Below are 24,280 nucleotides of genomic sequence, written 5' to 3'. Positions count from 1 at the left end.
GCATCCTCCTGAGGACGCATTTGTAGACTGATTACGTCACAGCGACGCGCCGAAGGCTGTCCAGATTCGTAGACTCCTCTGAATGCAGCCGACAAATGCGTCCTCCTTTTCCCCGAATTTGAAGGATGGGTCGGGTGTGTCCTTCGTGGCCTACCATATCCCAGAATTCATAGCGTGGCCCAGCCAAACTCCAGTTTCCAACAATGGCGGCCGCTACTAAGTTTTAAAATTACTCATACTAATCTTTCTGGGTCACAAAATAAACTTTTAACATATTTTCAGGCGATAAAGTAGCTGTGTAAACATCAAATATCTGCTCGGTTTATCAAGATATCGCATATTTTCAAAAGTGCTTCGACGTTTTCGGAGACGTCTGCTACCCACCAGCTCGATAGCTAGTTGGGAGCTCGAGGGTCAGTGAAGCCGCCAAGAACGGCACAACTCCCGGCACATCATTTTCAGATCACCGCGGAGTTTCACTACTCGGGTTAAACATAAGTCACTTAGACAACCTAAAAATGTTATTGTTGGGCTTTTTTCAGTGTTTTCTTTGTTCGTGAGTAAATCGATTTGGCTGAGATTAAAGGAGAGTGGAAAAGTACGAGTTGTCATCGAGCAGAAACGGGAGCTGGAAGCATGTAAATATAATAATAACCACTGCAGCCAAGAAGAGTGCCTGACGAGCCCAGTTGTAAGTAAGCTATTAAGACTCGACTGTACACCGTGTTCGTGTTTTCCTCCGAAACAATAAGTTCCGTTGCAGCAGTCTTTCAACGCCTCTCTCTGTCTCTCGCAAGCAAAGTTGACCCAGACAACAAAGTAAAGCTAGTTTTTGGCTACGAGCCCGACACGAGCCCGACACAAACCCGACGTATTAGCCAGAGGTCCCTTTACTACGGTTCGGAGCCGCGGACCTTCAGTAATAGTAATAAATCACACAGCAATAGTACATTCATGTAGTTGTAAAAAGCAAGATAATATATTAAGTAATCCAAAGTATTCAGAATACGTTACAAAATACATTTTGGGGCATGTATTCTGTAATCTGTAGTGGAATATGTCAGGTTTATATTATTGGATTGTCATTTATGCTTAGAAGTATTTACTCATATATGCTTAGAGTTTTATAATCAATTGCATGTTGATAGAGGTCTGATCCTTAGCAGTCTGTAAAGACTCTGTGTGCCTTCCAGAGTGTTCTGGCATACACACTCACATCCTGGGGTCACAAGAAGAGGTCGTACCTTCTTTTATTGTTTTATGGTATAGCAAACACAAGTATATCTGTTTTAGTCTAAGTGCCTTTTGTTTAGATGAACTGCTGGACTACCAGACCAGCAGGTTTAGGGAAGTCGTTTATGGGGTCACATCTTGACCACACACACACACACGGTACTCTTTGTTCACATGTGTACCTATGTTAATGAACCTATGCATATTCATTAAAGTGTCCTTAAATATCTTAAATGCTTTCATAAAATATTATGTTTCTCCATGAATCTAAGAAGATCAGAACAAAATAAACACTGCTCACAGATATGGAGGATGAACATAGACTTACAGGAAACAGCAAGATGTTAGTGATAAAAGATGGTTTCCTGGCAAAAGTCAGTCATAATTTGATAACAAGGACACCCACAGTACAGGCACATTATGCAACAGCAGCTCTGTACTGGATGAGTTACAACATATAGTCATGCGAAAAAAATAATCATCCAAAGTCTGATAAAAAACTAAGTAAAATAGGATTCTCACAACCTGTTTATCAATAAAAGGCAAAATCAGATGAAGATCTCCTAATTGCCACTCTCCACTTGTGCTAATCTAACATTTTTAGGAGCTGACCTGTTTTTTTTGTGCTGTTTCCAAGAAATTATAATGTTTATACAAGCTTCTGGATGTTTTAAAAAGCAAGAGAGAGAGGGAGAGAAATTCTCCCCTTTTAGCACTTTCATGTGTAACGTTATTATCTCATTCTTGTGTTGAGGTTATTTTTAATCACATATCACACAAATGTCTCTGCAGCAATGACAGTAAATAATCCATCTTTAAAAACTGATTAAAAATACTATCTAGCATGTTTCTATATAGTTTCTAAATAAGAACTTTAAAGGTCTTAGGCAGGAGCCTAAAGTTTTAATTGCTAACTTTCTGATTATTTTCTTTATATGAATCTGAAATCTGAAACTTTAAAGTTCTTAAAAAAACTGCGTAAAGAAATTTAACTTTTATTAGTTTTCATGTGACTATCATATACAAAATTATCTTTAGAAAGGATCAGATCCACTTTTACTGGTAAATTAGTGCTGTGAAAATCATATCAACATCTGAAATGTGTGACATCCTCGAAAGTTCAAAAAAAGAAGAACTTGAAACTACTGATAATTTGAGGTTACAAGTGCTGAGCTACAGATCTCACCATTTAGGGAATAGTTTGCCTGCTTGTGAGCAATGGAGGAAATTTCTGCCAGTGCTGAATCTGCTGAACAAGACAACCCAAAACTGTCAACACATCACACAGGTAGGAAGTGATAGATTTATTTTAACAGCTGTTGTTACTGTTGTATAATTCAGTCTTTTTTTTCTTCTCTTTTCAGGTCCAAAGAGCCGTAAGGAGAATCGTTATTTAGGTGTTATTGTGCTGTGGAGTCTGCTGGGTGTTTTGCTTCTTATTGGATTTGTAACTTATGGTGTCCACTGTGAGTCTGATTCTTCATAAATAATTGTTCAAACTGCCACTGAGTGCTGAATTAATATTTGACAAGCTAAGCAATGTTCAAAGTTTTTATGGTTTAAAATAAATCAGAAGCAGTCTAAGTATGAATGCGAGTCATTCCTACTATTCGGTGCCATTTCAGTGTGATCACTCTTCATCAAAAAATACAAAATTTTGAATTATTTTAACATTTCATCTAAAAGAGGGATTTTCAACCTATAAGAAAAATGTATTGGTCCAGCTAAGGATATTATATTATAATATTTTTTAAAATCAAAGTCTTTACCCATGACGTGCCAAATGTCCACCCTGTTACAGGACATTCAATTTTCTATTAATAACTGTTTTGAATACACAGTTATAGTAATATTTACATTTTCTAAAAGCTACAATGTCCCTTTTTAAAATCTGCAAGGAAATTTCATGTTACAGTGCATAGCAATAACAGGGGTGACGGTAACAGGGGGGAGATTTTATGCTAAACTTAGCCATTACTACTAGTATGATGAACAACAAGCTAGTACATGGTGACCACTAAGAACCATTTTTAACATGTTTATTAGCCATATTATAAAAATTACAAAAAAAAAATTGTTTCCACTATTAATAAGCGTAACAGGTTGGACGTGTTATGCTTTGCCACATTACAAAATCTTGCTAAAACATTGAAAAAAGGGTTGATTAAAGAGTGGTACTTACTCGTCTTCTTCTTGAAAGTTTTCCCTCCAAAATATGTTACATCCGGGAGTGTCATGTGACTAAAAGAATAATCAGGTGATGTGTTCTATGGAATTCTTATCAGAGTAACAGGGGTGACAGTTGATTCAGGGACACAACATTTTTTAAAGATTTTAAGTATTAAACATGCATTAATAATAAAAAAGAACATTTGATGAGGAACATTAGAAATAAGCCAATCCAGAAATGATGAAAAATTTAGATTTTTTTTTTTTTTTTAAGTTATATTTGTAACTGAAGTCGAGCAAGCATGACTGGGGACATAGTACTTTAGTGACTTGTGCTAAAATAAAAGTAATTTACTTTTAATGTATTTATCCTGTGTATATATCAATGTGTTCTATGGTAGAGGGGGGTTAAACATACAAGAAAATGGTTTAGAAATAAGCATTAGACAAGTTTTACACTAAATATACCATATTATGTCATTAGGACTCAAATGGCACCGAATAGTAAGAATGACCCATGCACAAGATGTTTTGTGTCTCAAAAGCCTGCCCTAATTTATTTATTTCAGACTTTATTATGATTGAGGAAAGAGACAGCCTGAATGCAAATCTCTCCACTGTGAGTAAAAAACTTGCCGTCATGACTGAGGAAAGAGACCTGCTGCGTGCCAACTTCTCTGAAAATCTCAAAGAGCTTGAAGTGCTTCTGAGTTCTCTGAGTGAGTCCTTTTATTTACCGTTGTCTTTACAGTGATTCAATTCTCTAGCAAATACTGTTCTCCTTTTCTCTCACTGAGAAGAAACTTAATTAACTTAAATTAATTAAACTTAAATGCTTAAGAGACCAAATATGCATTGTCATTTGGGATTGTGGCTCTTCAAGACTTTGCACTCACTGAAATTATTCGAAATTCATAAAGTCAACCCAAGAAAGTTGCTGGATGATATTTCATTTAATTTATTTCCATCCAGCCATTCGCTTGCGCTTATCGAATTCAGGGTCACTGGAGCCTTTCCCAGCTACCATAGTGCAAGAGGCAAGGTACAACCTGGACAAGTGGCCAGTCTATTGCTGGGCCAACACATAGAAACACACAACACACAAACACACAACCATTCACACTCACATTCTCACCTATGAACAATTTAGATTCACCAATTAACCTAACCCCAGTAGTAGCAACATTGCCGACTGCATCACAAAATCAAACCAGTACAAAAATGCTGAAATTGATTCCTTTATAGAAATTGTAGTTACATTTATAAATTAATGAGTCTACAACAAATAGACCTTAATATAGGTAGTTACAGTCATTCCATCTAAAGTCAGACATTTTTTTTCTTTAGAACATTCTGCTTGACCATCACACATTTACATACAAATTTTATGGTTCAGAGTTTGAACACATCTAATGGGTTTTGTGATCATTTATCTTCATATATTTCAAGATATATATCTATATATAGCACTTTTCTACTCTGCTTGAGCAGTCAAAGCACTTTTTTTAACATGCCTCATTCACCTAGTCCAGGGGTCGGCAACCTGCGGCTCCAGGTGGTTTGGGAAAATAAATTAGAAGTATTTAGCTGAAGTGTATTTTATTTGTGTTTAGTTCTTTTTTTTAACTTGTAGTTCTAAATTGGAAGATTATTGTGGTATTGAAATATAAAAATAAAATTATATTTTATTATTTTTCATCGCTCAAAATAAGCGTCACACTCGCAGAAGCCAGTATACCCGTAGAAACGGGGTGCATTTATCGAGACTTTCAACTGTCAGGTCAAGGCTCCAAAGGCGATATGAGGGTGGCGGCTCACAACAGTTTTTGTTTGCTGGATAATTTTAGTTCAGCTGGGTGTCTTTCCTTTTGTTATATTTCTTTAAGAGTTCAAAATGTGATTTTCTCTGTAAAACTTAATGGATTTCACACACCTTAGTTGCTCTGTGGATTCTTTTAAAAAGCAGTTAAAAAGTTTTCTGTTCAAACAAGCCTTTTGTTGATCTACGTATTTTATATTCTTTACATTCTTTACATTTGATCTTTTACATTGTGTATAATGTCTATTGATTGTATTGTTTATTTTAATATTTGTGTACAGCGCTTTGTGACTGCCTGTCTGTTAATAAATAAACTTTACTTACTTACTTACTTTAGTTGTTCACACAAAGCATAAAGGTAAAAAAAAAATATATACAGTGTTATCTTCATTTTAGATGTCAAAAAGTATTTGCGGCTCCCAGTGTTTTCTTTTGCGTGGAAACCGGGTCCAAGTGGCTCTTTGGGTGTTAAAGGTTGCTGACCCCTGACTAGGGATGGGTATTGATAAGATTTTCACGATTCCGATTCCATTTTCGATTCTGTTTAACGATTCGATTCTTTATCGATTCTTTTTAAAAAGGAGAACCCTAAGGTCGATTAGCTTAGAACTTTGTTTTATATCTTATCTTTGAACAAGATAGAAATTTAGGAGTAACATGGCCTTACAAACCTAACAGTGAGATCTTAAGAGATCCACAGCCTACGGCTCTTTAATGGGGTGTCACAGAGTCCCCAGGAAAAATTTTTTTTAAATGTAAAACAATAAAATAAATATTCTTCTGTAGCAATAACAAAGTATAACATAAATTATTCTGTAGCAATTACACAAGAATATCCAGTAATGTCCCTGCCTACAATTAAACACATTCACTTACCGAAAATCGGGGGCATCTGCTGTGGCAAATGGGTGCAAGCCTTTTACCTCAAACTTAGTCACTGCTCGGTGACATTTGTCTATCCTGGCCTGAAAGGAGATGCTACCGGTAGACTGCAGCGAGAACTGCCAGCCAGACTCTGTCTCTCTCATCATGGTCACCTAAATGCACAATAATGGCAGGTTTTGTAATAAGGCAGATCGCGCTAACATAATATGCGCTGTTAGGTGATTATTTACCTGCCGCATTAACGGGAGAGGACGTGCAAACGTTACCGCTGCTGCTGGGTTGAGATTCACGAGTCCGGAGCGGAATTAAAAACACGACATTCATTTAAGGTCATCGCGTGTTTTGTGAGCAAATGCTTTTGCATATTCGTAGTGTTTCCTCCCTTAAATAATAATAATAATGGATTGGATTTATATAGCGCTTTTCAAGGCACCCAAAGCGCCAAAATATCTACTTTGCAAGTATTGCAAGCTGCCCTGTTGTCATCCGTTCTTGTAAAGTATGACCAAACTTTTGAGCGTTTGAGCCGCTTAGGCGCCGTGTTTCCTGCCAGGTAAATGACGCTCCACAACGTGGTGACGTCATTCGGGCGACTGGAATCGATAAGGGAATCATTTGCAAAAATTCTCAACAAGAACCGGGTTTTGATACCCATCCCTACCCCTGACCTAGTCGAACATTCATACAAGCACTTTTCTTTGCAGGAGTGCTGGACTTTTTTCATATTTTAACTAGTCAAGACTTTTTTGATGTATTACAGATTCTGATTTATTTTGATGGTAATAAAGGTCTGTGAAAATTTCAGTCTTTTATCTCTAAAATGTTTTCAGATGTTCAAAAACTGCCTGAGATATCAATGTGTGAACAAAAGGCCTGAAAGTGGGTTAACAGACACATCTACCCATTGTCTTCCACTTATCCAGTTCAGGGTCTTGGAAGGTTTTGTGCCTATCCCAGCTGCTGTGGAGTGAGAGTGAGCGTACAGCCTGGTCAGGTCACCAGTCTGTCACGGTGCTAATACAACAGTTCTGACCACGATGCAGTCATAATATTTGTGGGCAGTCTCATCAGCAACATGGTCATTCCAGCCAAGACAATTATAGTTTAGTATCAGAAATGAAACTGATCACAACAAATAAAAAAGCACACCATTGATAAACTGGATCTGGGTCCAACTTCCACCAAGAAGGTGGTTACACAAATTTGTCTAGAGTGTTTTCATTGTCTTATTTTTTCAGACAGTCCACTCTGTTTTAATTTCCCCGCAGGAAATGTGTCCTTCTGGCTTTACTGTTCTTGTTGGTGTGATTGATAAAAGCAAAACTATTGAAGTACTAAAATTCCAATTAATTGAACAGATCAAATGAGCATTGTTATAGAGTTCTTTAAATATAATTCAGTAACTTGCTGAACTGGTATTTGTTGGTAATGTCTTCCAGAAAAAACATGTCCTTTAGGATGGAGTAAGTTCAACCATAACTGCTATCTCCTCTCTGAAAGATCTGATTCCTGGAATGCAGCCAGAATGGACTGCAGAGCCAGAGGAGGAGATCTGGTGGTTATTGACAGCTCTGAAGAACAGGTACAGTGTTTATGTATATGAAAGGCCAGGAGTGACAAAATGAATTAATTAAACACACCATTAAATAATTAATTAAAATTTGAATTAATTAATAAATAAATATTTAAGTAATTAATTACATGCCTATTCATCTATTTAAAACATTTAATAAATTATTTAATGATGTATTTTTTTTAATTCATTATGGGACTCCTGATCCTCACCCGTAATTATATATAAATAAGGATTTCGCTTACAACTGGGACCACTGTTACCCTCACCCTCCATCATCTTCCCGAGCTATTTCTCGAGCTTCTCGTGTTCCTTCTTCCTGATATTGCTGTCATTTGGAACCGCTACATCGATCGCTACGGCTGTCTTCTTCCGTTTGTCTACCACCACTATGTCCGGTTGGTTAGCCACCACCATTTTGTCCGTCTCTATCTGGAAGTCCCACAGGATCTCAGCTCGGTCATTCTCCACCACCCTTGGGGGCATCTCCCATTTTGACCTCAGGACTTCCAGGTTATACTCGGCACAGATGTTCCTGTACACTAAGCTGGCCACTTGGTTATGGCGTTCCATGTATGCCTTGCCTGCTAGCATCTTGCACCCTGCTGTTATGTGCTGGATTGTCTCTGGGGCATCTTTACATAGCCGGCACCTGAGGCCTTGCCTGGTGTGATAGACCCCAATCTCTGTGGATCTTGTGCTCAGAGCTTGTTCCTGTGCTGCCATGATTAGAGCCTCCGTGCTGTTTTTCAGTCCAGCTTTGTCCAGCCAATGGCAGCATTTCTGGATATCAGCCACCTCCTCTATCTGCCAGTGGTACATGCCATGGGGGGGCCTGTCCTTCCATAATGGTTCCTCGCCTTCCTTCTCTTCCTTGGGTTTCTGCTGCCTGAGGTATTCACTCTACACGCTGTCAGTTGGGGCCATCTTATCCTATTACTAAAATACATTTTCTGTTTTTCTTTTCTTATTTGGTGAATAGTTTTACTATAAAAAAATGAACATTTTTCTTAACGTTAACACAATTAGAATAAAGTTAAAAAACCATGATGAATATGGTAATTTTACATTACATTTGCTGAATTAAAGTGTATCAGCAAAATCTCTTTAAATTTTTTATTAACTTTTTTAAATGAAGGGTAAAGGTTTTTCATAAAATAAAAAAAAACAGCCTGTTGATAGTAGGGCCAATTAGGAGCTGCCAGGTCAAAACCAACCCAAAACAGCTCACCCAAGGAGGGGCCTGCCGAGACTCTTAAAGGCACAGTACACACATATAAAAAACAATACAGACATACTGACACGCCCTGATTCTGTATATGTCCAGGGCTGTAACACCACTGAGAGAATATATTAACATCTTGATCACCTTGTTTAGACAGCATCAACAAGTTTTTGGTGACAATGATTTATTGATTGTTGAAAAAGATTTACAGCATGCTGCAGGTTAACGAGAGTGATTTACTATATTTGTTGTTGTGAAATTTATCTTCAGTAAAACAGTGCTGCTGTTTCATGCCCTTGTGTTTAGCTCTTTGTGCTTGGAGAGAAATCCTGCTTGTGCAAATCAACTCATTTTTGACTGATGGGGTGCAGTAGTATAAAGGAGAAGGGTGGTCCTAATGTGATTGGTCACCTTGATGGACATTTCAGGTTACTGCGTTAAATTCAGTTACACAGTGAAAGTGACATAGGCGCTGCTTGTGTCCGTATTTGTTTACATTTTGAAAGACAAAGCTTACCAAATTATCAACAGTTAATGTTTGATGCATAGCAGTGGAAATGCAAACAACCATCACTGTATTACTTTACTGCTGAACAAATCCTACAAACCAGAGCAATCTAAGTTAAGTTCTGAAGTTGTGAAGCCATGTCACAGCTGTCCCATTAATCTATTGTACAGTATTACAAAGCTTTTATGACTGAAAAAACACATAACGAGGATCAGGAAAAGAAGTGTGCATCAGAACCTCTAAGGGCCAAATTTTTACTTTGGCCAAAATGCAGACATTTAAACCTTTGAACAAAAAGTTGCTCAGTCTGCATCAAACACATGTAACTGCACATACCATAACTGGACAGGAGTGCTTCAAAACGTGTCCTAGAATTATATGTTTTTCAGTATTAAAGTGAAGCCAGTGATAAATCAGTACATTCACTGGTGCACAGAACATCCCATGTAGCACAATTAGATTCATATGAATACAATACAATACAATACAATACAGTTTTATTTATATAGCACATTTAAAAACCCGAAGGCACACCAAAGTGCTTCACAGTAATATGGAGAGTCAACATAAGTCAATAACAGGGTACAAATCGGGCACAAGCACAGACAGGATAGAGGCACTAACAGACCAGGAGAATTAGATAAATACAAAATCTGCTAAGAAGACAAAAACAGCAGTAAAATTAATAATAAAATAATAAATTTAATAAAATCTAATAAAATATTTAAAAGTTTAAAATTTAAAAGATTTAAAAGGGTATTAACTGGTCAGGAAAGCCAAGTCAAATAGATATGCTTTTAATCTTGATTTAAGGGATTGGATAGAGTCCAAGGCTCGAATAGAAGCAGGGAGGCTATTCCAAAGGTTGGGTGCAGCTGAAGCAAAGGCACGATCGCCTCTGGTCTTCAGTCTAAACTTAGGTTGGGCCAGGAGTAATTGACCTGATGATCTTAATGCACAACAAGGAGTGTACAGATTGAGGAGGTCAGTGAGGTAGCTGGGCGCAATGTTATTCAGGATTTTAAAAGTGAGTAGCAAGATTTTAAACTCAATGCGATATTTGATTGTTAACCAGTGTAGATCAACAAGAGCCGGAGTAATAGGGTCAAATTTTCTAGTTCCAGTAAGAAGGCCGCAGCATTCTGAACGAGTTGCAGCCTTCGAAGAGAGAAGGCTTGGAGACCACAGTAGAGAGAATTACAATAATCTAACCTGGAGGTCACAAAAGCGTGGATAGGTTTTTCCAGGTCCTTGTGCGGTATATAATGCTTACCTTTAGAAATATGGCGCAGTAGAAAAAAAACAGATTTAACTACAGATGATACTTGCTTATCGAGCTTAAAGGAGCTATACAAATAGACACCCAGGTTACGCATAGAATCACAGAGAGAGTTAGCTAGGGGCCCCAGCAGGGCAACAAGCTGGTCTCGAGGAATATGGCTGTTGAACACCATAACTTCAGTTTTTTTCTCATTTAAAACGAGAGAATTTTCTGACAGCCAATCTTTAACCTCTCTCAGGCAATCGTACAGGGAGTTCAGTGATGCTGACAAATCATCAGTCAGTTGACAATAGATTTGAATGTCATCAGCGTAAAAGTGATAAGAAATATTGTATTTTTGAAATATGGAGCCCAAGGGTAGCATATACAAAGTAACAAATAATAAGGGGCTCAATACAAACCCCTGGGGCACACCACAACAGAGAGGGGCAACAGAGGAATGAATCAACTAACAAATTGTGGTATGATTTAGCTACAGTGAATTAGCTTCAGTTGTGGTGTACAATTTAAAGACTAAACAATTATTTAGAGTTTGAAGACTGTTTTAATGCAGAATATTTATACATTTTACTGTAATAAAAATGTATTTTTTACTGAATAAAAACATTGATCAAACCAAAATTTAAGTAATTTAAAGAAAATTGTACAGCAAATATTTGAGCAGTGACAACAGACAGCAGACAGATGTGTGCTGGTCCAAGACCCGAGACCACAGTGATGAATCTACAGTAGACATGACTAAAGTAAATCTGCTGGTTAGCTGCACAGATACAGTAAAACCACAAAGCATAAAAACTAGTGCTGTCAAAATTAACATGTTAATTGTTGAGATCAACGTGAAATATTTAATGCGTTAAAAATTTTAATGCAATTAGCGCAGTAGGGATGGATATTGATAAGATTTTCACGATTCCGATTGCATTTTCGATTCTTTTTAATGATTCGATTCTTTATCGATTCTTTTTTAAAAAGGAGAACACTAAGGTCGATTAGTTTTGAACTTTGTTTTATATCTTAACATGGCCTTACAGACCCAACAGTGAGACCTTAAGAGATCCACAGCCTACGGCTCTTCAATGGGGTGTCACAGAGTCCCCAGGAAAAAAATTTGTAAATGTAAAACAATAAAATAAATATTCTTCTGTAGCAATAACAAAGTATAACATAAATTATTCTGTAGCAATTACACAAGAATATCCAGTAATGGCCCTGCCTACAATTAAACACATTCACTTACCGAAAATCGGGGGCATCTGCTGTGGCAAATGGGTGCAAGCCTTTTACCACAAACTTAGTCACTGCTCGGTGACATTTGTCTATCCTGGCCTGAAAGGAGATGCTACCGGTAGACTGCAGCGAGAACTGCCAGCCAGACTCTGTCTCTCTCATCATGGTCACCTAAATGCACAATAATGGCAGGTTTTGTAATAAGGCAGATCGCGCTAACATAATATGCACTGTTAGTTGCATTAACGGGAGAGGACGTGCAAACGTTACCACTGCTGCTGGGTTGAGATTCACGAGTCCGGAGAAGAATTAAAAACACGACATTCATTTAAGGTCATCGCGTGTTTTGTGAGCAAATGTTTTTGCATATTCGTAGTGTTTCCTCTCTAAATGAAATATCTACTTTTCAAATATTGCAAGTTGTCCTGTTGTCATCCGTTCTCGGAAAATGTAACCAAACTTTTGAGCGTTTGAGCCGTCATGTTTCCTGCCAGGTAAATGACGTCCCGCAACGTGGTGACGTCATTTGGGGCGACTGGAATCAATAGGGGAATCCTTTGCAAAAATGGCAAACAATTCCAAGGAATTGAAACAGTGGGAACCGGTTCTCGACAAGAACCGGGTTTCGATACCCATCCCTAAAGCGCAGTTTTGGGGTTTTTTTTTATTTCCTGTAATCTAAGATCTTTAAACTCATGAGCAGCTCTGGAGGAGGGGGCAGCATTGTTCTATGCTGGCATTTGGCCTGATAGAAATGATTAGAAGAAAAAGAAGTGATACCATGCTACTATAGCTAACACATGCGAGCATGGAGGAAGACGGACTTTTGGGTGGAAAGTTTCTCTTTAAGAAGTTTCCTGATGGCTTGTTGGACAAAATGAGAGTAAGGTGGACAGTTTGCAAAGCTAAATTCAAGTACCACAGAAGCAGTTCATCACTGGCGTATCACCTGAGAGCAAAACACCCAACTGAATCCGCCTCTACGGGACCTCGCCAATCTACGCTTCAGGAGTATGGTGCTCGTGGACGAAAAACAAAAAATGGTAGAGAAAAATTAACCAATTCCTTGGAAATTTGGATAGCTAAAAACTCCAGACCAGTTAGCATAGTAGAAGATGATGGACTGAGAGAAGTCATTCGCGCTGCATCAGGAGATGTATGTTACAATCCGCTCTTGAGAGGAACCACTGTGTCGAGACTGCATGCTTTGTATGAGGACCAGAGGGCTCAGCAGTCCAGTAAGCTTGTGCAAGTAAGGAATGTCGCTCGCACTGGAGACCACTGGACTTCGGTGAACAACAATAATTACTTGGGGCTCACAGCACATTTTATTGATTACGATTGGACTTTACAATCGTTTGCACTAACAGTGAGTAAAACTGAAGAGAGGCATTATGCTGAGGTGTGTGCTGACCATTTTCTGAGTGTTGGAAAATCAGGGACAATCAGGACTAACCACGCTTGGCACCGACAGTGCTCGTAACATGGTTGCAGCCGCCAGACTACTTCCATTTGAACACAGCCCTGCATGGCCCACATTCTGCAAAAGAATGGTTACAGTTTCTCTTAATGACAGCACATTTGAAAGGGCTCTGGCCAAATTTCACAAGATTGTTGGACATTTTAAGCATAGTCCAGCAAACGCTCAGGAATTAAAGGCACAGCAAGCTGCACATGGACATCAAACAGAACCGCTTGTTCAGGACGTTCCAACAAGATGGAACTTCACCCTAGAGATGATCAAGCGGATCCAGAGAAACAAATCTGTGCTGACCACCGTCCTGGCTCAGCAAAACAGCAAGGTGACCATGTTGACTGACCAGGAGCTTCACAGACTGCAAAAGCTGGAAGAACTACTTGAACCTTGCCAGCATGTGTGCTTGGTTCTTCTGATTCAGATACAGAGGAAGACGCTAATGACCGCTGTCTGAATCTGTACAAAGCAGAGCCCAAAATTGACGTAGGAGAGTGTCCACTACAGTGCTATGAAGCGCCTTGAGGCGACTTTTGTTGTGATTTGGCGCTATATAAATAAAATTGAATTGAAATTGAATTGAATTACAGTGGTGGTTAAAGAGAGAAGGAGCACATTCCAGGCTGGCACCTATTGCACACAAGTACCTGTCAACTCCTGCAACCACAGTGCCTTGTGAGAGCTTATTCTCACTCTCAGGTCACATCATTCAAAAGAAGCGTGCTTCTTTGTCATCAGATAATGTAAACAGAATAGTCTGCCTCAGTAACTGGCTTAGTGCAAAGAAGGACTAAGCCAAATCGCTCCTTTTTAAGTGAAAATGTTCAACATTCTGGGTTTTCAGCTGTGTCTTTTTCTGTTTTAAATACTGAGTTTTGTGCACCCTTTATTGTTATGGTATTCTGTTATGGTATTCACTTTAACCTTTTGGCCTGGGTTCAGTAACTGTTGATGACCATGAAGGTTTTTTAAGTTTTCACTGTGTTAAAGATTGATGAAAACTATTAAAATTCACTTTGAATGTCAGCATACATTCTTTGTGTTTATTCTGCATTTACTTCATTGTATTGCATAAATGTCTGTTACAACCTTAAAATATAAAGCTGAAAAAACGTAATTGGAGCCAGGCTATTAATCAAGTAATTACGATTAATCACAATTAATATTGATTAATAACAGAAATTGTGAGATTAGTTAGTAGCTATATGTTGTGATGTGGTCCCGGTGATGTGGAAGACATCATGCCTTGTCCCTGTACCAAAGACGCCACGTCCCAGTGGCCCCCAGGATTACAGGCCCGTGGCACTGACCTCTCACATCATGAAGACCCTGGAAAGGCTCATCCTGGACCAGCTGCGACCCATAGTAAGACCACATCTGGATCCCCTTCAGTTCGCTTATCAGCCTCGTCTCGGAACTGAGGACGCCATCATCTACCTGCTCAATCATGTCTACACCCATCTGGACCAGCCGGCGAGCACTGTGAGGGTCATGTTTTTTGACCTTTCCAGTGCTTTCAACACCATCAGGCCGACCCTCCTGGGTGATAAGTTAGCAGCGATGCAGGTGGATGCTTCTCTGGTGTCCTGGATTGTTGATTACCTGACAGGAAGACCACAATATGTACGTCTCCCACAGTGTGTGTCTGACAAGGTGATCAGCAACACAGGGGCACCACAGGGGACTGTCCTCTCCCCCTTCCTCTTCACCCTCTACACCACAGACTTCAGCCACTGCACAGAGACCTGCCATCTTCAGAAGTTTTCTGATGACTCTGCGGTGGTTGGATGCATCAGCAGGGATGATGAGACAGAGTACCGGGCTGTGGTCGACTCCTTTGTCACGTGGTGTGAGCAGAATCATCTGCAGCTCAACGTGGCAAAGACCAAGGAACTGATCGTGGACTTCAGGAAGACCAGGAAACACTTGACCCCTGTTTCAATCCAGGGGGTCAGTGTTGACATTGTGGAGGACTATAAATACCTTGGAGTACACATTGACAATAAACTGGACTGGGCTAAAAACACCACAGCACTTTACAGGAAGGGCCAGAGTCGTCTCTATTTTTTGAGGCGACTGAGGTCCTTCAACATCTGCCAGAAAATGCTGAGGATTTTCTATGAGTCTGTTGTGGCCAGTGCGATCCTCTATGCTGTTGCATGCTGGGGGAGCAGGCTGAGGGTCGCAGATGCCAACAGACTTAATAAACTAATCCGTAAGGCCAGCAATGTTGTGGGGATGGAGCTGGACTCCCTCAAGGTGGTGTCGGAGAGGCGGATGCTGTCCAAGATAAAGACAATGTTGGATAACACCTCCCACCCACTCCATGACATGCTGGTCAGTCACAGGAGCACGTTCAGTGAGAGACTGAGATTACCGAAAAGCACCACTGAACGACACAGGAAATCATTCCTGCCTGTGGCCATCTCCCTGTACAACGCATCCACTTAACACACTGTTTGCTGCTACAACTACACATGTTTCTTGTTCAGCTATTTATTTATGAGTGACTTATGTATATATATATATATGTATATATATATGTATATATTGTACTATTCTTAGTTAGTGTATTGTCTGTCTTGTCTTAATGTTGGTTTATAATGGAGCACTGTAACAAAAAATAATTTCCCCCTGGGATCAATAAAGTATTCTGATTCTGATAAGACCCTTTAGATTTACACAACATTATAGCAACAGTGATAAAAGTTTTATTAGACACTAGTTCAGATCAGACAAATGAGCTACTTACTAAAGACAGCCTGTAACATCCTCCTCTCCTGTCCACAGACTGACTGTTCAGAGAATCTTTAATATTATTTAGATGAATTACAGTGGCGCCTGAACCCACAGTCAGTGAAGCTCTGCAGCCAGATGTGTACAGCTGTGTTTGACTGATCAAAGTGCACTCAAAGGCAGCATCATAGGCACAGTTTACATTCATTTACATTTTATAATAATAAGTTTATGCACTTTTTCCTTTTTTTAATGTTGTTCTTTTTTTTCCTTTTAGGAATGATGCATTCTTCTTATTACAGTGATTTTTCTAAATCACAAGAGCTATGTTGTACACCAGATTAAGGGGACAGTTTAAAAGATTTGTTCAGCAGTAAAGTAATCCAGTGATAGTTATGTGTATTTCCACTGCTACAAAGGAAATGAATAACTGTTGATAACTATTTGGCAAACAATTTTTCAAATTACAAACAAATAGCAGTGTATGCAAAGCAGACAATCTTGGTGTGCGATGGCTTCTTTATGCACATTCTAAGCGCATGGGTTTCTTTAAATTTAGAAGCAATGAATTTAACTGCGCCTGTGAAATTACATCATTTGCTCGCATTATGTTTTTTTCTCGCATGCGAACTATGACATAAAAATAATTTCATAGTTTATATGTAAAATATGCAAATAAAAACTTGTGGTTTAAAACTGAAATGTTTTCTCTTCATATTAAACAGACCTTCCTCTCTATGATCACCACAAAAGAAACTTTTGTGTGAACGTGTGTGTGTGTGTGTGTGTGTGTGTGTGTGTGTGTGTGTGTGTGTGTGTGTGTGTGTGTGTAAAACAGAGGTGAGCATTCTTGCTAATTATCTAATCATCTTGCACAATGACAACCATATTGATCCACAATTCTCTAACACTGCAGACTAAAATTGTGGTTTTAAAGTAAAATAAAAGGATTTTTCTTCATATTAAACAGAACTTCCTCTCTACGATCACCACAGAAGTTTGGATTGGTTTAAATGACAAAGAACAGGAGGGAACATGGAAATGGGTAGATGGGACTCCACTGACTCTGATGTAAGCCTTCACTTGGTTCAGTTCATTACTTTTATTAAATTTCCAAAATATTTCCAAAATTTGTTAAACCCACAGATGAATGCAGATTGTTCAGTTTGCATATTGGTTGAGCCAAACGGCTTCCCAAAGCTTAAAGATGCATGCAAATGACTTGATTTTTGCCACACTGAGCCAAGGCAGTAGTTATTATATCAGTCAAGATGTCTGTGTAATCTGGGCTCATGTGTTTGTCTTTATACTTTGTATAGTCCTGTCTAACAAACACCATGTACTAAAAAAAGTAAAATAAAATATATATTATTTCCATTGTTATCTGTAATTTGGTGATCTTAATGTGCAGTGTGTTTATAAAAACTCAAAGCTGCTGATGGAAAATTTGTTTGACAAAACTCCTCACACAAACACCAAAGACTCATTTTTTCCTCAATAATAATAAAATAATGTTGTTGTCACTGACCTGCTAGGTACTGGGCAACAACACAACCTGATGATGGTGGAGAAGAAAACTGTGCTTATATCAATAAATGGGGAAGGTTTTGGAATGATTATTCTTGTTCATATTCTCATCAATGGATCTGCGAAAATACACCAAACCACAGTACAGTTTCTTTAAGATCATTTATTCATAAATGTTTTGCAGTTTTATCTATGATTATAATTCTAGATTTGAATCTGTTTTATTTCATAATTATGTGTTTTGTTGTGGCTAAAAATTTGCATTTGCTTTTTCATTTTACCTTAGTGGAGACTTCAGAAGGTGGTTAAGTTTGGGGTTTCTGACAGTTTTTTATTGTGGTGTTTATTGTTTAAATTGTTGTATTTATTAAAAGTTTTCTATTATTTTTACTATATTATAAATAATGACACGCAAGTAAATAGACTGTTTAGATCTTTGTGATCAAGTCTTTGGAGGATTTTAATTAATTAAACAGAATTCATTGTTATACAGTTCATAAAAGATCATTCATAAACTGAAATGTTATTTGTTTGTAATTTCTTCCAGATAAAACATGTCCTGTAGGATGGAGCTTCAGCCATAGCTGCTATCTCATCTCTAAACGCTCTGCTCCCTGGGATGCAGCCAGAATGGACTGCAGAGACAGAGGAGCAGATCTGGTGGTTATTAACAGCCCTGAGGAACAGGTACAGTGTTTATGTATGTATGTGTTATTGAGCTGTAAATAAATTCAAACTACCATTTTTAATGTAAATAGCCTTTTATTTCAGCCTTTTTTAAGTGTTAAAACATTCAAAATAAAGTAAAAAAAATCATTATGTATGATGTGTATGAGCATTTTAAAACATGTTTAATGTTCTAGAGTGTATCAAAGAAATCTGTTTAGACAGAAATTGTATAGGGGGAAACAACCTGTCAATAGAAGAAGCGGAAGAAGAATAAGGAAATGTGGCAGTGTAGCAAGGATAAGGAAAACAGGATATGGTAAAGATGCCTGCAGTCCTGTTTCACTGCAGGTAACATGTATGTGTAACATTGTAGTGACAAATAAAGGCTCATCATCATGATGCCAACAAATGCAGTGGATACAGCATACATTGCAGGAGAGAGCATTTGCAAGGCAAGGGGCAGGAGTGACAGGCAGTCCAGTAACTTACAGAATACTATTGTACTATGTTTGGTTTCCACAGTTCCAGTTCTGATATTCTATGTGTTTTAGTAAAAATTATGTTTAAGTAAAAGTATGAGTCCACTGACAAAATATATTAACATTTTGACTACATTTGTTTAGACAGCATGAATAGATTTTGGTGGCAATGACATACTGATTGTTGAAAAAACATATGACAAATCAATTACAGATTTGAATGACTGCTATTGAGATTTGAGTGAGTGTTTTGCTGTGTGAGCTGTCAGGAAATGCATCTTCAGTGTTGCACAAAAATGTGTCAAAGCATTAAAGAAAATTCAAAGTTTTAATTATTGCTGGCTTTGGATTTTTAAAAGAAACTTAGATAAAATAAACTGCATGTTGGGTCTAACAATTAAACCCCGCTGACTCACAGACCAGTCACTTGTGTACAAAAGCAAGACCACAGTGCTTTCTGTCTTTAACTTGCTACAAGGGGAGAAGCACCTTATCTGATCTAAGCCAACTCCAAACTCCAGCCTTCCCTCGCAGCCATTCAGTGGCTACACAAACATCTCATTAATCATGCGACAGATAAGACACTCACATGTGAACATGTGTCGTGTGTGTCTGCAACAGTGAACATGTGATGTGTGTGTGTGTGTGGTCAAGATGTGACCCCATAAACGACTTCCCTAAACCTGCTGGTCTGGAAGTCCAGCAGTTCATCTAAACAAAAGGCACTTAGACTAAAACAGATATACTTGTGTTTGCTATACCATAAAACAATAAAAGAAGGTACGACCTCTTCTCGTGACCCCAAGATGTGAGTGTGTATGCCAGAACACTCTGGAAGGCACACAGAGTCTTTACAGACTGCTAAGGATCAGACCTCTATCAACATGCAATTGATTATAAAACTCTAAGCATATATGAGTAAATACTTCTAAGCATAAATGACAATCCAATAATATAAGCCTGACATATTCCACTACAGATTACAGAATACATGCCCCAAAATGTATTTTGTAACGTATTCCGTTACGTTACTCAATGAGAGAAACGTATTCTGAATACTTTGGATTACTTAATATATTATCTTGCTTTTTACAACTACATGAATGTACAATTGCTGTGTGATTTATTACTATTACTGAAGGTCCGCGGCTCCGAACCGTAGTAAAGGGACCTCTGGCTAATACGTCGGGTTTGTGTCGGGCTCGTAGCCAAAAACTAGCTTTACTTTGTTGTCTGGGTCAACTTTGCTTGCGAGAGACAGAGAGAGGCGTTGAAAGGCTGCTGCAACGGAACTTACAACGCGTACGTTTCCACTCTCCTTTTTCTCCCTCCTTGTGCTCACAGACACATCATCCACAGCTGTGCCACCAATTTACTCACATGGACTCTACCAACCTATCAGAAGCTTCTTCAGCTCAGAATGGAACGTCTGGAGTTTCTAATTAATTAACAATAAACTTAGTGTATATGTACTCCTAAATTTGATGAAAGTGATAAAAATAGAGAGCTCTGTCTCTCTTTATTCTGACATTTAACTAATTCAAAAGATATTTCAATATTTATTTATCCAAAACAAAACAAGTTTACTCTAAATTGATTTTGTACAGTAAAAAAATGTTCTTGTGTTTTCCATAAAGTGTATGTAAATATCTGGTTTCAACTGTGAATATACTGCTGTGTATTGAAATTCCTCTTGTTTTGCATAGAAATATACTGAACAACATACAAAGCATAATATATAAAATACTACCTGAGTTTTTTCTTTGAAAGAAGCTCCTTATGTCCATTCTTGTATATCACCAGTACATTACTGAAACCGATTTATTTAGCCGTCGAAAATATGAAATAAACACACATGTAAGCTAAGACTCTCTAAAGAAACAGCATTGTTGTTCGGCTTTTCATTTCGCCATTTGTTGATTCACTCCAAGAGCAAGTAACGTAATATTGGTCAAGTGATCAGTTTGATATCAATCTTTCGTGATACACCGTTATATTTACATTATTTGTACAGTACGAATGATTTGCTTTGGTACCTGGTCAAACTTCAGTTCTCCTCTGTCTGCCTGGCTGCGTTTCTCTAACGGCGCACTCGCAGGCAGCAGCTGCCCCGCCCGCTTAGTGTCTGAGCTCGGATCATACCAATATTAGGGGGATTTACGCACAGTCGTAAATTCCCACAGAATTGTGTTTCAAATATTGTGTGTAGTTTTGGTTTTATACAGTTGTCAGCCACAGGCATCCTAACTATGAAAAAATTACACTCCGAAAGACCCCGGGCTTCTGAAAAAACAACCCGGGCTTAAGCCCAGTAAGCCCCCACCCGCGCTCCGCCACTGACGCAGTGTTGCCAACTCCTCAGTAAGGAAAATTGCTATTGGCTGTCCTAAAAGTCACTAGAAGTCGCTAGAAGTCGCTAAATGACATCATCACCTAATTTGCATAATTGGTCATGCTAATATAATTGTAACCTACGCTGTTGGAGAGAGAAATAACATCATGGAAGAGACATAAAGTGAGTAAAAAACGTCCTAAATCCATTTAGAATTTATTTAGAACTACAAATTAAATTTATTTTAGCAATTATTGTTTTTTAATGTCACAATTCCAACCCTGCTCCTTTATCCGGGCTTCGACCGGCAAAAGTGACCCGAAATAGGCGCTCTGGTGGCACTATCCTCCGCCCGTGAGTGCTTTAGCACGGGTGAGGTGCCCTTTCACATTTGATGTGCCCTTTCACGTCAAAAAGTCGTCATAAATAAGTCTCCAATGACACCAGAAAAAGTCGCCAGATTTGTCGCTAGTCGCTTTTTAGAAAAGAAGTCGCTAATGGGGTCTGAAAACTCGCTAAATATAGTGACAAAGTCGCTAAGTTGGCAACACTGCACTGACGTCTGTGCTATCTATGCTGTAACATGTGCTATCTTACAGCATAGGTAGCACATGCTATGCTATGCTTATGCGTACAGCAACCATGTGTAAAAAGTGGTCAATAAAGACATGCTGAAAAGCGTGTTTGTACAAACATCGTCGGGTCTGCCCTGGTATGTTTACAATGGGACTTCTGCTCCTGAACCTCTGCGCACAGCGTCTGCAGATCAGGGTTGTACGAAGTCACTTTCATCTTCACGCAGGACTGTAAACTGTCATCTGTGAGGTGTGAGCAGTGTTTGTTTTTAACATAGTTCACGGTGGAGAACAGCTGCTGACATAATGTGGATCCAAAGTCTCGATAAATGCACAGCGTTTCGGCGGGTATACTGGCTTCCGCTAGTGTGACGCTTATTTTGAGCGATGAAAAAAATAATAGAATATTTTTATATTTATATTTCAATATCACAGTAATTTCCAATTTAGAACTACAAGTTAAAAAAAAGAACTAACATAAATAAAATACACTTCACCTAAATACTTTAAATTTATTTTTCCAAACCACCTGGAGCCGTACTATAAGGACTAAAGAGCCGCATGCAGGTTGCCGACCCCTGGCATAGGCTAAAAATGTGGTTTTAAAGTAAAATAAAAAGATTTTTCTTCATATTAAACAGAAATTCCTCTCTACGGTCACCACAGCAGAAGTTTGGATTGGTTTAAATGACGAAGAGCAGGAGGGATCATGGAAATGGGTAGATGGGACTCCACAGATTCTGACGTAAGTCTTCACTTTGGTTCAGTTTATTCCTTTACATAGGAAATTTGTTAAACCCACAGATGCATGCAGATATAAACACAAAGGCTTACATGTCGGTGGTTGACTGCTAATAGCGTAAAGATGTGTGCTAATGACTTGTTTTGGCCAAGTGGGAGCAAAAGAAGTTATTATATCAGTCAAAACAACAACAATTCTTGTGTTCAGAGCTGGTGTGTTTTGCCATCTGCACACTTTATGCAAGCCTGTTTAAAAACCACCTGAAAAGAAAAATGTTATTGTTATTTGAAATTTGGTGATCTTAATGTACAGTGTATAATATATATACACTGTATAATTCTTAATAATAATAAGATAATGTTGCTGTCGTTGACCTGGTAGGTACTGGGCAAGAGGTGAGCCTAATAATGGTGGACATGAGGACTGTGTTTCTGTCGAAATTGAAAAAAACACATGGTTTGATCGTCCATGTTCATCTTCTCATCAATGGATCTGTGAAAAAGTTTCGGAAAACAACTGATTCAGAAAGATGATCTATTCATCAATGTTTTGCAGTTTTTTCTTTGATTACAATAATTGTACTTCTGTATTTCAGTTTTATCCTAAAAGGCCTATATATTTTTTTTTGGTTTTTTGTCCATATATAAGTGGTTAAGTTTTGGGTTTCTGTTTGATTTTTATTCTACTGTTTGAATTTTGGTTTTTGTTCTTTTTCTTGTGATATTGTTTTTATTATCATTATTATTAGTTTTATTGAGTGTTTCTGTTTTGACTTTATGGTTGTTCTGGTGGTAACTGTCAGTTTGTGATCCTTATATTTGTTTCAAGACTCAAGTCTGGTTTTACTTCCTGCAGGGTTTCTCAGTTCCTCCCTGATTCATATTTCTTTGTAGTTGAGTGTTTATAGTCATGTCTGTGTTCATTATTTTCCTTATTTACTGTTTTACTTTGAAACAAATGTCTGTTTCTGACCTGCATGAGTTTTAATTCCTGCATCTGTTTTCCCCTGATTTGAACATTGTTTTCCATCTGTGTTGTTACTGTAGGTGTCTCGTTTCTCCCCTGTTTGTCACTCCCTGTTTATCACTAAAGATGCCCTCCAATGAGATGACAGTGGCTGTGTCCCAATTAAGAGACTGCACGCTTGATGTATGCATTTTGAGTGCGATTACGTCACCGCCACGCGACGACGGCTGTCCCAATTCGAAGTGTACTTCAAATGCGTACTCCTAGGGGGGCCGAGCAAGATGGCAGCGTGAAGAGCAGTATTTTTTCGAGCTCTCAGCACTAGAAAGATATAAAGCAGTTTTATAGCACCTACAGGGAGTGCAGAATTATTAGGCAAATGAGTATTTTGTCCACATCATCCTCTTCATGCATGTTGTCTGACTCCAAGCTGTATAGGCTCGAAAGCCTACTACCAATTAAGCATATTAGGTGATGTGCATCTCTGTAATGAGAAGGGGTGTGGTCTAATGACATCAACACCCTATATCAGGTGTGCATAATTATTAGGCAACGTCCTTTCCTTTGGCAAAATGGGTCAAAAGAAGGACTTGACAGGCTCAGAAAAGTCAAAAATAGTGAGATATCTTGCAGAGGGATGCAGCAGTCTCAAAATTGCAAAGCTTCTGAAGCGTGATCATCGAACAATCAAGCGTTTCATTCAAAATAGTCAACAGGGTCGCAAGAAGCGTGTGGAAAAACCAAGGCGCAAAATAACTGCCCATGAACTGAGAAAAGTCAAGCGTGCAGCTGCCAAGATGCCACTTGCCACCAGTTTGGCCATATTTCAGAGCTGCAACATCACTGGAGTGCCCAAAAG

The 24,280-nt window shown here is 38.5% G+C and overlaps 1 protein-coding gene across 1 annotated transcript; it reads left to right on the top strand.

Moving 5' to 3' along the window:
• On the top strand, nucleotides 1-23,607 carry LOC309690537 (C-type mannose receptor 2-like). The gene is made up of 10 exons (XM_082507634.1): nucleotides 1-691; nucleotides 2,427-2,521; nucleotides 2,598-2,699; nucleotides 3,972-4,121; nucleotides 7,546-7,688; nucleotides 17,102-17,202; nucleotides 17,667-17,800; nucleotides 18,206-18,345; nucleotides 22,355-22,458; nucleotides 22,837-23,607. The coding sequence occupies exons 2-10, from the start codon at nucleotides 2,452-2,454 to the stop codon at nucleotides 22,973-22,975; spliced, it is 1,083 nt and encodes a 360-aa protein (XP_082363760.1). The 5' UTR covers nucleotides 1-691; nucleotides 2,427-2,451; the 3' UTR covers nucleotides 22,976-23,607.
• Nucleotides 23,608-24,280: the final 673 nt, after the last annotated feature.

The sequence above is a fragment of the Aulonocara stuartgranti genome (assembly GCF_965226115.1).
Source record: "Aulonocara stuartgranti genome assembly, chromosome: 16".
Taxonomy (NCBI): domain Eukaryota; kingdom Metazoa; phylum Chordata; class Actinopteri; order Cichliformes; family Cichlidae; genus Aulonocara; species Aulonocara stuartgranti.
Note: the sequence above shows the minus strand (reverse complement) of the source record. Positions and strands in the feature narration are given on the sequence as shown.